General features: G+C 46.3%; 5 protein-coding genes across 5 annotated transcripts; 2 read left to right on the top strand and 3 right to left on the bottom strand.

Moving 5' to 3' along the window:
* Window positions 1-376: 376 nt before the first annotated feature.
* F4817DRAFT_366313 (uncharacterized protein) lies at window positions 377-1564 on the bottom strand (the record flags this gene model as incomplete). The annotated part of the gene is made up of 5 exons (XM_049306968.1): window positions 377-616; window positions 695-1044; window positions 1110-1197; window positions 1308-1422; window positions 1494-1564. The coding sequence occupies 5 exons, from the start codon at window positions 1562-1564 to the stop codon at window positions 377-379; spliced, it is 864 nt and encodes a 287-aa protein (XP_049157662.1).
* A 2858-nt stretch (window positions 1565-4422) lies between these two features.
* Window positions 4423-7208, top strand: F4817DRAFT_366311 (Di-copper centre-containing protein; the record flags this gene model as incomplete). Its single annotated transcript, XM_049306967.1, has 7 exons — window positions 4423-4645; window positions 4697-4827; window positions 4876-5238; window positions 5300-5724; window positions 5776-6231; window positions 6292-6419; window positions 6523-7208. The coding sequence occupies 7 exons, from the start codon at window positions 4423-4425 to the stop codon at window positions 6942-6944; spliced, it is 2148 nt and encodes a 715-aa protein (XP_049157661.1). The 3' UTR covers window positions 6945-7208.
* A 603-nt stretch (window positions 7209-7811) lies between these two features.
* Window positions 7812-9043, top strand: F4817DRAFT_366309 (uncharacterized protein; the record flags this gene model as incomplete). The annotated part of the gene is made up of 4 exons (XM_049306966.1): window positions 7812-7978; window positions 8049-8255; window positions 8333-8543; window positions 8624-9043. 4 exons carry the CDS (start codon window positions 7812-7814, stop codon window positions 8945-8947), a joined length of 909 nt encoding a protein of 302 aa, XP_049157660.1. The 3' UTR covers window positions 8948-9043.
* F4817DRAFT_159160 (HAUS augmin-like complex subunit 6 N-terminus-domain-containing protein) lies at window positions 9042-11709 on the bottom strand. The gene is made up of 2 exons (XM_049298072.1): window positions 11242-11709; window positions 9042-11194 (listed from the first exon to the last, which is right to left on the bottom strand). Exons 1-2 carry the CDS (start codon window positions 11566-11568, stop codon window positions 9218-9220), a joined length of 2304 nt encoding a protein of 767 aa, XP_049157659.1. The 5' UTR covers window positions 11569-11709; the 3' UTR covers window positions 9042-9217.
* A 184-nt stretch (window positions 11710-11893) lies between these two features.
* F4817DRAFT_342001 (uncharacterized protein) lies at window positions 11894-13261 on the bottom strand. Its single transcript, XM_049303845.1, has 3 exons — window positions 12787-13261; window positions 12108-12639; window positions 11894-12050 (listed from the first exon to the last, which is right to left on the bottom strand). Exons 1-2 carry the CDS (start codon window positions 12790-12792, stop codon window positions 12373-12375), a joined length of 273 nt encoding a protein of 90 aa, XP_049157658.1. The 5' UTR covers window positions 12793-13261; the 3' UTR covers window positions 11894-12050; window positions 12108-12372.
* Between the last annotated feature and the right edge of the window lie 691 nt (window positions 13262-13952).

Here is a 13952-nt window from a genome sequence, read left to right as displayed (position 1 = left end):
TATTGAATTAGAGCAATAGTTGAGCGATGTTTTTACTGACTGACACGAGAACAATTGCCGTTCGATTAATTATTGAGAAATATGAAACCTGTCTTATATTAAAGGCACTATCGTATCTCTCTAATTACACGCATAACTCATAACGCATAACGCATAACGCGAAGACAAACTGAGTGGCGACTATCCGTACCACTGAATAAGATGGAGACGGGACGAGAATGTTTGGCTTCAGATCATCGTGGCTGTTGGAATCAACCAGTTCGTGATGATGTGAGCAAGCAGTGTAAACCTGCTATCCTTCTGCGCGAAAAAACAATAGCTCTAGCTAGGTTAAGGCCACGGTATACGTGCAGATAGTTTCTTCTTTCCGGGCGCTTCAATTGTACTGAAGTAGACCTGCGACTCCCTTAGAAATGACATCTGGTACAGTTCGGTTCTTGGAAAGGTTCTCTAGATGGCATCGGTAGCATATAGCAGTGAATTTGCCGTCTTCAGACTTGATATGTGCGTAATGCGAAGAGTCTCCTTCTGCGAAAGGATCCTTGTTGCACTGGGTACAGACATCTGGTTTGAAAGTTCTTAATTCCGGGGATTTCCCAACGAGATCAGCGACATCCTGTGGTGTTTAGAGTTAGTTACCATTATTCCTAGGAAAATGAATAAAGAAGCGCGCTTCAGAAAGTTTCTTGCTCACCTTCTGGAATCCTGGGATTGCGGCCATGGCCGTCTGGAAGCCGGGGACATCTAAAACCCAGAGTTGGCTGTCCTTGACGAAATCAAGGAATATGTTCCTTAGGACGATGTGGCCTTTTTTGTACGCGAAGCTTACGCCACTACAAACGCAAATTACATCCAACAGCGGTAACTTCCCGCTGCACTTCATCCTCTGCATCGAGGTAACCATGTTTCGAAGGTAGCTCTTTAATTTCTCCTGACAAGCAACCATCAGATCGAAAATCCTTAGTCGGTTTGCCATATCCCATATGTTGAGACTCATACGGAAAGCTTCGGCAACACCCTTGAATGATTCGTGAAGATCTAGGGCTGGGAGTAATACTAATGTCAGCGCCACATTGATACTGCCAAGTCTGTGTAAGGGTTTCTCGTACTCTTCGTATAGATCCAGACGATGACCTTGTAGGCTACAAATGGATGTGCTGAGACAACTACCTCATTACTTCCGTGGGATCGAGCTTCCTGTAAGTTGAAGGGTATGTTAGAAACCAGTACTTAATATTTTTGACACTTATCAAAAGCACCCAAGGCTTCTCATGTTTAAAGATAGAGCATATTATACGAAGACTTACTGAGAACTGTCGTTCAAACCACGCACATCGGGTGGCTATAATGTTCAAGTGAACATTCCAGCTGGAGGTGCCGCACGTGACTACAGCATCTGAATATTGTCCAAGCTGCAGCATCCTAAGAAATTCGTGTTAGCAATAGGTGGGTACATATTACACACGTTACTAAAGGGGCTTCTATATGCTTACAGGTGGTTCTCAAAGCTAGCCGACGTTCGAGGGGCGTGGGGGACGACGACTAGGGGCCAAAGCTTCGACATGATGAGGTGTTGGGCGCGTAAAGATCAAGATGGTTCTTGGATAAAGATAAAGGAGTGGCTTGCCAAAGGTTATGACTTGGTCTTGGAGAGATGGTGGCAACTGTATGTGCAATACTTTGTTGTTCTGGTTTGTGTTGATGTAAGATGGGAAGCTTGGTTGAGGAGACTGAGGCTGAATAAATAGAGGCAGGAAAAATAATTTGCTGCGTCTGTTGCTTCCTTGTAAGTAAAGAACCCTACTTTCCATCCACCCCAAGAAGCAAATTTTGAATCAAGAGCACCCAGGGCCTCAGCACAAACTGAAGCTTCCCCTACACTGTACTTGCAGATATGAGGCAGGAGGAGATTGCTAAGGAAGGCTGCGAGGTTCTGCTCAACCAATAATGCGCATCCAAGTAATAGGGGTCTGATAGAAGTACTTAGGTATAACCCCTGAGGACCAATCACGCGAGAGGCATTCAGATAGGTACCCCTACCTTCCTCGATCTACAGCAGTAAATCATGGGTTACTAGTAGGATGTAGTAGTCGAGGAAACAGCTAGAGTGATAACTAGGCCATGGGCGTTGCCTAACCACGTAGAATAGCAAGCGTGAGAAGAAAATTCGTCCTGTAGAACTTTTCCCCTGAGGCTGGTAGGTGCTCTCGAATAAAAATGATCTACTTTGTGACTTACCCTGTGCCCAAGAGCTCGCATCATACCTGCTGTAACTTCTGAAGTCAGATCGAGTGCAGTCAAGTATCAGTTAGAGGCTACTTGACATCTACATAATACAATGTCCTTTGAGAAGCATAAAACGTCTATGGAGTATCTCGTACTTTGACCCTTCAGTCCTGTTCGCGAAGCAAAGAAGCCCGCGGCAGGTAGTCTTAGCACGTACACCGGACGTTAAAAAATTCAGCATTACAAAGCAAAGATATTAACGGAGTCCGTTACCTGTTCTAACATCTCTCGAGCGTCGATGGTAGACTAGTGTTGAGAACTAGGGATGAAAGATTTCTTGGTAGTCTACACCACGAATAACCAAAGATATATCTTCTTCCTTCGATACCTATCTTCAATGGGATCATCACTGTCTAACAGGCAGGAGCTGAGGATTAAAGAAAGTAGGGATTTTTCGCAACTTTCCTTTAACTGTGAGTAGCGTCACGCAGTAAAGCTTGATAATGTAATTTTTGTATCCTAATAATTTTATGGATTAGTTTATCAGTAGAATACAGTAAACCCTACTCAATATTCACGTACGAGCTGATGACGGTTTGGTTGTATAATGGCGTAAATATGATATCATGGGGTTTTGAAGGACTTGGATCCGAGACAGCGGAAAGGCGGCAAAGTAGCCTACTTTGCTCAGGCAAAGCATGTGTGGTAAGATCCTAAGGATTTACTTCACACTGGACTAATTTTAAAAATTAGCAGAGATTCAAATTTAATAAATATCAGTCGTAGAAGGCCCTGAAATAACCAAGTTTTTAACAATTATTCATTTGGTAAGACAGAGTGTGTACATATTTTCTCCCCCAACCGATATCTTACCTTTACCTCCGTATCATAGTCATTCCGTACGTTATAGATATACAGCGCCTATCTAATATTATGAAAGAATAGGTATATTAGGCACCTTAGGTACCTACCTAAGTTAAATAATTTTTACGCCCCTTCTGTATATTTATGGTTTCGTCAGCGTCTAGTCGTTTATGAATTAAAAAGGCTGTCATCTTACTCACAAATAACGATAAGGGCAGTTACGGATGAATATTTTATTTAGGAATTTGGGACACTAGTCATGTTAAGGCATACGTACAATGTAACAGACAAAAATGTAACAGATAAATAGCAGAGTTGTAGCACAAAGAGCTACTTAATCTATCTGTAGAGGATTACAAGCTACCTAGCCCTCTTTGTTTGTGGTGTCTTAGCTTATTCCGGAGTAAGTCTCCTATCACAATTGCTTCTTAACGTACATACCTAGATATCTAGGTACGATAATTCTGAAGTCCAAATATGGCATGCTTATGGAATAATCAATATACTTTTTAGTGCGGATTCATAAGGTACCTGGTGATCGACTTGGAAATTGATATACTTCTCCTGTTCTTACCTAAATTCATAGCTCAATCATATTATATTGAACTACTGCTCATCTTCCAAAGTAGGAAATCCCGATACACAGTACGGAGCTTTGTATTCTAAGTGAATACTTTTGTTTTTTAATCTCTTTCTTCTTTCCCCCCCTTAACCGACACCATAAGTCAGCCACAGCTAGTATATCATGTATAGACCTATGTATATTGGTAGGGTCTCTACTCTATGTATCTAGTACATACGTACCGTACCCTAGTATGGATACGCAAATGTACAACATCCTTTTCTCAAAATAGTCAACTATTACTTTGAAGGACGCCAGTGTAGACTCATCCGTACCCCAAAGCGTATTGTGTAACCCCCTAGGTGGTGTAACTATTCCAGACTGCTTGGCTCTTGACTCTGCCTTGACGCAATCGGAAGAATACATGTCATTTCGTTCAGGCACACATCTACACCGACTGATAGAACAACCAGGAGGAAAGATACCCTATCTGCGCCACAATGACAACGCCTGAAGTGGTACATCTTGCTGACGAGCGCTCTTATCAAAGTCCATGCGACCAGCAGACAAGACAACTCTTCTTCAACGACGTCATAGAAGTAATAGTTCTTGAAAGCTCATCCAGACAGGATTTCAGTTGAGGGTCTTTCTAGTCCTTATATATTATAAAGCCCGGGCTACTCTGTAATTTCCGGTGTCTATCAACCCGAGCATCGAGTTGGTTTCGATTGTGTCAAGTCTGCCAATCTTATAGCCCCATTCCCAACGCGATGGCATCGACTACGAGTTACTATCCAATCGTTGGCATCCAAGAGGGATTAGCCCCTGGGAAAGATGATCTACTCAGGAAAGTGCCACTCCGTATGGAGTTAGATGACTGGTTCAAATCTAAAGAACTGCTCCACATCAACCAGCGCGCACTATTCTTTCCCGCGCTATGGAAGTTTTCCCAGATGGACCCGCATGAGAAGTTATCTTGGTTTCAAATTGCCGGTGAGTCTAGATCTGACAACTTTACCCAGCGTATTTGAAACTAATTATTAGGAATCCATGGAAAGCCATTTGTTTCTTGGGACGAGCCCGGAGAAAATCCAGCAGTTGAGGAAAAGGGATATTGTACTCACAATAGTATTCTATTTTGTACCTGGCACCGACCCTACGTGCTCCTCTTCGAAGTAGGTAATTTTATCCATGTCCTTGTACGTCTACTAATCTATTCGTAGCAAGTCATCTTCGAACTTATGAAAGAGGTGGTTAACGAGTACCCGGAAGTAGATAGACCTGACCTCCTACAAGCAGCGAGGACTTGGCGCCTCCCGTACTGGGATTGGGCGTTGAAGAAGCCCATTAATGGCGATCTAAATAAGCGGGATTATACTGTACCGTTGGCTGTGCTGAGTGAGGAAGTTGAAATTAGACAGCCTACAGTTCAAGGTCGCGGTCTTTATCGGAATGCGCTATATCAGTTCACGATGCCAGGGCGTATTACTATGGGCGATTCAAGCCTTAAGTATAAAGACCAGGACTTGAGGATCACGGCGAGTGAAATTCCCGATCCTGACACGAGCATTAAGTACACTTTCCCCGTAAGTACATCGCAGTTCTCTTTGGTGATATAGGGGCTAAGCGGTATTACCTACCTTCTAGTTTGATCAATGCCAGGCTACGAGCCGGCACCCCAAAGGAACGGGCGTGAACCAGGATTGGGTTACTGGAAAGCAGGACAATGAAGCCATTGCCGACGCTCTGAGGGATTATAAGTGGGATCCCGAAACAAACACGGAAAACGCAAAGATGGGGAATATGACAGCAGGTCTTAGGGCGGCTTTCTATCGTGTCCTCACTATTGAGACGTTTGAGGATTTCGCAACTAAACGAGCTCCTAATCACGGCGCAGACGACCCAGTGCAAAAAGACTACGCCTTTGACTCTTGTGAGGGCATTCATGACAATATGCACAATTGGTGTGGCGGCGATTGGACAGAGCCGGACAACCACAACATCCGCTTGATGGGCCACATGGCTCACGTACCACTTGCTGCATTCGATCCAATCTTTTGGCTTCACCATTGGTAAGTGATGGATTCGTGTTGTCGTATAGTATGGGTTTTAACTTTTTCTAGTAACGTGGATAGAATGACGGCGATCTGGCAAACGCTGCACGAAGACCCCTGGTTCGACGGTTCCGACGCGCGTGATGAAGACCTTGGGACATATTCTATAGAGTTTGGGCACCGGGACAAGCCTACTGATCCACTTCGGCCTTTTCACAAGGAGGATGGACAATATTGGACTTCATCTGACGTTAGAGAGGTGACGGCACTAGGCTATACTTACCCGGGTTTAGAGAAGTGGTTGTACACCACTAATGGCGTCTATGATAAGCAGAAACACCTCGACACGCTCACCAAAACGCTTAACGAGAATTATAACAGCGACTGGTCAGCTTCGCAGAAAGCAAGGCTAACAGCTGGCCCGGGTCAGCCGAATCTCCCCAAGCTAGCGAGACTGCATACCCTCAGCGACAAGCCTGTTAACTTGACGACTTACGACTACGTTGTCAACGTTGTCTATGAGAAGTATTGCGATTCTCCATTATACCTAATACTAATACACAATGAACTAACATAATTACGTAGGTTTGCTCTCAATGGCAACAAGTTTATAATTCATATATTTGTCGGCAAAGTACCTGACGATGTCCCTTATAAGACCCGAACCACCCAGGTCGGCCAGGTAGTAAACTTTTCGACTGAGCCGGGAAGCCGTGAGTACCCTTCAATGATCTGTGCAAACAGCCCATCTAATATGAGGTCTCGAAGGAGATTCTACGTGAGGAATAACTGCTGACTTAATTCTTCACCTGCTAGTTGGTAACTCAGATGAAGGATGTGGGAATTGCCAGAACCAACAAGCAAATCACACAGAGTCGACCGGACGTGTTGTGTTAACCAACGCTCTCATCACGCGATGGAAGAACCAAATTGCGCACGAAACCGGCGACAACAACCAATCAGTGTTAAAAAGCATGAATCCCGAAGACGTCGTCTCGTTCCTCAGATCCAACCTTAACTGGCGTGCGACCTCAATGGGCGCGCTCGTGGATCTACCGTCTTTGAAGGTCTCGCTGGCCGTTGGTGAAGCTGAGCACTTTGCCGACCGCTCCAAGATGTCCAAGTATCATAACTACAAGGCTGCGTATGAAGTTACGAGTGGTCGTCCTGGTGGTGCAGGGCCGGAAGATCGGTTGTACCCGCCAAATTACGAGTACACGATCCCGTCAGGGGTATGAGAAGTTGTTGGACTAGGAATAAAGGGCGTTTGAGCCTTAAACTCAGGACCATCATTCCGATTAAGGATACCTATGTCACCCATTACACACGGGTTAGATGTGTGCTACAATGCCGGTTGGGAGTCACAAGAAATCGAAAATAAGAATGCTTATTGTTACATTCTGTGTTCTCGAGTTACTGTCCCACATTCTATCCAACACTCATGTTTTTGACTATTATATCCCGTCATCAATATTATGCAATTCTAAAAAATTATAGATACCATCAAAAAATGATTTATATCTTATAGAAGAGGCTTAATAAGCATAGGTTCGTGATCGCAAAGTGTTACGAGGAAAAGTGCCAACATTATAATATGTCTCGATCATTTACCCCTTTTCCTTCGAGTCGTACATATACCGCGGCACGACTTGTTCAAATACCCCATTTGAGAATAAGGAAAAAATACCGTCTCCTTTTAGTAGATCGGAAGGAACGGCGAGTACTAATTTCTAGCTCCAGAAGAGTTTATATGAACCAAGACTTCCAAGACCGTTTCAAGCTCAAGCTTTAGGCTATTATAGCAAAACTCACCACCACATCACGAGGGCATCAATGGTCTTTGCCCAATCAGTGCGAGCGACCCCGCACACCCTGGCTTGATCGTAACATAACGGATAACTACTACTCATTGATATGGCGTCGTGTGTTAGGTAGTTTTTATTAGAATTTATAGTCATAAGATAGGACCAAGTGGGTTGAATTTTTGACAATTTCACTACAGGATTATTCGGCATATATTGTAAATCGCTCCCAGGGATTAAGAGTCTAGGATTCAGTAGATACATAGGATACCCGTACATACACAGGACGAGCAGAAAGAAAGCATGACCGCAGCTGTCGCGACAACACATATCCCTCTCGCGTTCCAGGGGCTTAAAGAGGAACATACACAGACGACGCAAATACCAAGACGTCGCGATGTACTAACAAATATCAACTATTACAAAGACCCAGGCGACGGTTCACTACCGATGCCTATCGTGATCGCCGAGTAAGTGCCGTACCTTTGCACATCATTATCCAACCCCATCCACTGCGCAGACTTCTAACCAGCTTCAAAGCAACACGGTAAAAAACGAGCGCCCGCACATCCCCCAGCAGACCATCGTCCACGACGTGACAGGAGAAGAGCACAAATACACCCTCGACAGCCACGGATTTCAATTCCTCCGACACGAGAGCAAGACCAAGTCCCTGCAAGACTTCCAAGACGAAGAGCACGTCAAGGGCAAATACTACCCGGAGTCGATACACCTGCTGAAAGAAGTGTAAGTCTTCTAATAACCAACTGAGTATAGGTACATAACCTATTATAAATCTCGAGAAAGCTAATCCATATACTAAGAACCGGCGCATCCCGCATCTTCCTCTTCGACCACAAGACGCGCTGCGGACCATCTAACTGGCACAAGCTAGGCAAGGGGAATCGATCTTCGCGCGGGCCCTTATTGCGAGCACACGTGGACCAGTCGTACGCCGGCGCGGAATTAGTCCTACGGCGCTGGTTTCCCGACGAGGCGGACGAGCTAGTTAAACGGCGGTATCAAATCATTAATGTGCGCCCCCTTTCCTTCTCACCATACAAACGCCCAACTACCAGAAAACTTAAAGACTTACCCAACCCCCCCAAAAACAGATATGGCGCCCCATCCGCCCCATCCTCAAAGACCCCCTAGGCGTAGCCGACGGGTCCTCGATCCCAGACGCCGACTTAGTCGCCGCATCGATAATCTACCCCGCGGACCGGGACGAGACCTGGACGATCCTGCCGCGCGCCACGCACCGGTGGTACTACAAGCACGCGCAGCAGCCCGACGAGGTACTCCTCATAAAGTGCTTCGACTCCGAGGCGGGGGCGCCCGCGCGGCGCGCGCCGCATAGCGCGTTCGAGGATGCCGAGTACAAGGATGGGGAGGCGCGGGAGAGTATCGAGGCTAGGGCGTTGGTTTTTTATGATTAATTGGTGGTGATTAGGTAGGTAGTTTGATTATACGTAGGGTTGGGATTGTATCTATTATGTCGAGGTACAAGGTTAAGTCCTGTAGAACAAGAGACAGTATAGCGTGTATGTATTCGAGCAACCTTGCAACCTTTTTCTCAAACACCCTTGAAAAGGGGAACATCAATTTGGTATCATATTCCTAACAGTAGCCCTGTAAACTAAGCAAAAGCGTCATGCGACAGCATATACCTCATCTCATCTCATCTCATCTCATCTTACTCAAATCATTTACTCTCCATTCCATGCCTTCGACGGGCTAGGTAAGGGGCTCGTCTGCACGCGCGGCCTGCTCCGGAACACAGCCTCGTAATCCTCCTGGCCGCCGTCGAGGAGCTCCTCGATAATTGACGTGTCGTTAAAATTCTCTTCCTCAAGCTTTGGGAACTGGTCACCCTTCCTCTGTATCATCTTGCTCTTCCTCTCCGATCGTCTCCTCTCCAGTTGGGCCTTCTGTCGCGCGGCTTCGAAGCCAACCATGGATCGTCTGGTACGGGCTACTAGATCCTCGTATTCATCTTTCTCCGGTAGGTGATTTGTATTATTATCACTACTGCTCTGCGTGTGCGTAGATTTTGTGGGGGACGGCTGAGATACTTCATCCTCCTTTTCAAACGATTGGGTTCGTGTCATAGATAAGCGGGTTCTCTCAGCTAGAGAAAGGGTGTGACGTTGTTTCTTCATAGGAGATGGGGATGCATTTGACATGGACCGCAGTATTTCATCGGCCATGGCCTGCGTTGGAGAAACCGAGACCGGCGGCGGAGACAACGAATCTGCCATCTTATCGGTAGGGGATGGTTCGGGAGATACCTCAGGGGAAGCAACACTATACGATGTGATAATTTGAGGTATAGTATCCAACTTCCTTAACTCTTGCCTTTTGGGCGTACTAGTCGTCGGGACTTGAAGATGCGAAGATGACGCCTGTTCCAATGGCTCAGGCTCAAAGCTGGGTGAAAGATCTGGGAAGAATTTCTTGTTTCGGCTGAATGGTACGTCAATTGAGGACGCCTTTGGCACATGTGTCCGCCCTTGAGCTTCAGTGCTATCCTTAGGAGGAACAAGACGATAACGACGCCCGCCGGTGGGTTGCATAGGCTTTTCAATTGGTCGTACTTCTTCTGCCTCGTCTTCCCATTCGCTGATATCAGAGATCGCATCGACTATTTCCTCCGGCTTTGTAGTGTATGAAGCAACATCGATTACCGAGCTCCTATTCGAACCTCCTAGTAGACTAGAAAAATCCGGAATCTTGGGTTTTCCAATAGAACCAAGTTCGGCTTTCATGTTACTGACTATCGTGCGGTATTGTGCAGGTGCTGCGTTTAGGGGCAACTTGTCTTTCACGCGCACTTGGTCGGTGCTAAGCTTCTGATGAGCCGTGAAGCGCAAGCCAACATTCTTTGGCTTAGTCGTTCTTCTCGCTTCCACGGTAGGCGGTGGTGGCATATTTCCAAACATTTTCTTCCTGAAATCGTCCCATTTCTCCAACCTTTCTCTCTGCATCTGGACCCTGTTGTCTAATTGCTCCAAGAGACCAGTATTCTGGTCTTCAAGGTCAGATACTTTCCCCTGTTCAACACCAACCCAGATATCATCGAAACGACTACCAAGGAGTCCTCCTTTTCGTGGGTTCGTGTCGTTAAATAGCAGACTATCAAGCCATTGATCATTTCCAGTCCAATTGGTCTTGATTATTCTATTGACTTCCGTTCTTGTCCTTTCAGATGTCTCAGCTACGCTTCGTTCGGATTCTGCCTTGGCCTTTTCCTTTCGCCGGGCAATGCCTTGTTCCTTTGACGCTAGCAGTTCCTCGAAGTCGCGGTACTTTACTCGTTCCGTATTCTTCTTAGCTAAGATGGAACCCAAGGATGCTTTGTGGGCGAGTAAGAGTCCATTAAGCTCAGTACGGTCTCCCGAGTAGCCCCAGTTCTCGAGCGCAAGTTTCTCCGATATAGTAGGACGGTATTCCGGACCTGAATTGAGCGCACGTTCGGCAACCAGCTTCTTTAGGACTGCTGAGGAAAAGACGGCCAGAACTTCTTCAAGTCGCTCGCCCTTGCATTCGTCCAGCATAGTCTTTCGTAGGACGGCATCTCGACCCAGGACGCCATTCTTCTTAGCCTGTTCAAGGCCGCGGAGGAGAGCGGCTCGGAGGTTGATAGACTGGACCTGATCAAGAGGTGGAAAGAACGGACGCAATTTCTAGAGAATTAGAATACTTCGCATATGTTAGGACATAGTAGACATACATTTTGAGTCTCATTGTAGTCCCATAGCGTAAACAGCTGGTATAGAGCCCATTCCACAGATTGAATCCGCTTCTTCTGTCCGCCGACGGCGTCTTTGGTTGAAAAGGTCGCGAGGGTTATATCTGGCCAATCGGGCTCAAGATCGAGGTCTAGCAAGCGGAGGTTTGTAAGGAACAGAGCAAGGTTGGAAGTAGAGCTGGGTATCTGAGCCGAGGTGGTAGTAGGGGTAGGCTGAGGGGCGGTCAAGGACGCTTTAGCGGGAACGCGCAGCGATCGCGAGCGTGCCACTGATGGGTTGGTTGACGGGTTGGCGTATTGAACCGACATGGCGGCATTGTTGACGGTGGTTTATAAGAAAGGGCTGTTCTACGAGGCCATCCGTATAGGAGGCATGGGAGTTTGTAGAATTCCTAGGTGGAATTTCTAGTTGAAATAGTTCTGGGTTGGTGGAGTTGTTTAATGTTGATTTCTGGACTTGATGCGCTCTAGTCTTACTATTGAGCTTATCGATAAGAATTATAGCTACCAAATGTTCTTTTTTTAGGCAATGGGTCTCGCGGTAACACCCGAACAGCCAATGGCCAGCTGGGTACTACTATTAGGGAACGACTAACACTAACACTTACACACTTACACACTTACACACTTACAACACAATGTTCATAGCGAATAAGGGATGACTTTAATAAATTTAATTATATGAAAACAATATGAAAAAATGCATTTACGCATATCCCGAGTCCGATGCCTTATTCCCATGGACCTTAATTTGAATTATCAATTCGTATTGCAAAACAAGTACCAATACCCTACCCGTATGCCCTTAACTCTGATTCCTAAGAAAGTAATAACTAGGATCCACGAACTGCCCAACGTTCCAACTTAAAAGCAAGCCTTTCCTTCGTCCTTTTAGCGTAGCGTACATTGGCTCTCCATTGACGGCATATCTTAGGTAGGGAATGTTATACTGTAAGTGTGATAACTTAGACAGCGTATCGCATTGTGACTCCTCCTACCCCCTCCCCCTTTTCCTTTCCATCCCAATCCTCACGTCCGTCCCCTTGATCATTGGTATGATATCCATCTCAAGTAATTGGGCGTGTATATCCCCTTGCAAACTTCAATTCCCAATTACTCCTCCTCCTCCTTCCCGCAGCCCCGCGAGCACTGGTCCGCGCTTACACATTTGCATGCACCGCATGTGCCGGCCAAGATGATTGTCAGGTCACCGGAGACGGGATCGCAGTGGGCGCCGCTGTTGCTTGCCGAGCATAGCGCCGTAGTGCCGGGCGACCCGCAGTCAAGTCGCCACGAGGCTGGCGCCGCATCTGCTGGGGTCGGCGCTGCGAGAACAGCCGTAACTTGGAGCACAAGGAGTGCGATAGTTGCTGATATGGTCTTCGTGAGGAGAGGCATGTTAGCTTGTGTTTATGACTAGGAGTTGTTTAGGTGTATTTTTCTTGGCTCGTTTAGTTTTGCAAGGTAAGTGAAGGGGGGGAAAGGTTAGGCTGGTAGTTTGAGTCTTTTCATAAAGGAACAACATACCTTCATCTTGCTGCTTGGAAAGTATAACACTGATGTTTGCTTATAAGTCTAAGTCTTGTTTGCTGTCTGCCACGCAAGGGCAAGTCTATCTATAGCACAGAAACAACGACGACGACCACAAACGTGGGGAAAGGGCTGGTTACTGCAACAAACTCTCTATCTTTCTCGTCTCGACGATCGGCCGCGCCCTTGACTTATCTAGTAGAGATTTACGGGGCCCAGCATCCGCACCATGGCACCTTACCATTGAAAACATTCGCCACGGCATGGGCTTTATTTATAATTTCCAGCTAGAACCGTACCCGCCAGCCTGGTCTCCAACTTCCCGATGCTTGGGCCGATTAACTCCTTGGCGGTTTACCCCCTAATTCCCTCGACCCTGCTGTACGAAAAAAGATCTCCCCGGATGCAACCCATCCGCAGGAACATGGGGTGTACCGAGTGGTTGGCTAAGTTGGGTTTTTATTGAGCAAAGTTTTGACCTGTTAACTATTATCCGGCGGGCTACTAATAAGTGACATGTGATAGGGTCGTTTGCCGCGAGCCATAGTCATCTAACCTGAAAGAATGTTAGAATGTTTGACGACTCCAAGCTCGCGGGTTCAGTTATGGCTGGTAGAGATTATAAGTTTGCCTTGTTTATATGAAAGCACTATCAATATTAGTGATCTATTTACTTTAAACAGTCAGATAGAATATGAGGCTATAGCCAAACCCTAACGAAAAACGACAAATATTAAATAACGTACCTATTTTCGACTAACCTTTAATAAAAGACCACGGCAATCCATTCAAAGCCCGAATGAGATCAAGTTAAACATGGTCTTAAAGAGGAGTCCTAACCCTAAAAATACGCACATTGTCCATATCAATTATCCGGGACGTGGTAGGCCGATATCTAGAAAGGCGGACTCATTTATCCATATTGCTATGTACGACCGACAAGGGTAACCGGATTGATAACATGAACTTTGAATTCCCCGACGCCCGCGAGACCCCATCCGGACAGCGTGAACACATATGCCTTTCATACCTAGCCCTAACCTCCTAACCTCCTAACCTCCTACAGCCCGTTTTCCCGTGACGCCCTAGCGATCGGGACTCGGCATCAAGCCGTCGCCCCGGTCGTCCATGCTAACAGGTGACCTTAATATCTAGGTTGTCCC

The sequence above is a fragment of the Daldinia loculata genome, assembly GCF_022478755.1.
Source record: "Daldinia loculata strain CBS 113971 unplaced genomic scaffold F4817scaffold_35, whole genome shotgun sequence".
Classification (NCBI taxonomy): Eukaryota; Fungi; Ascomycota; class Sordariomycetes; order Xylariales; family Hypoxylaceae; genus Daldinia; species Daldinia loculata.
This window is presented reverse-complemented; position numbering and strand designations above follow the sequence as displayed.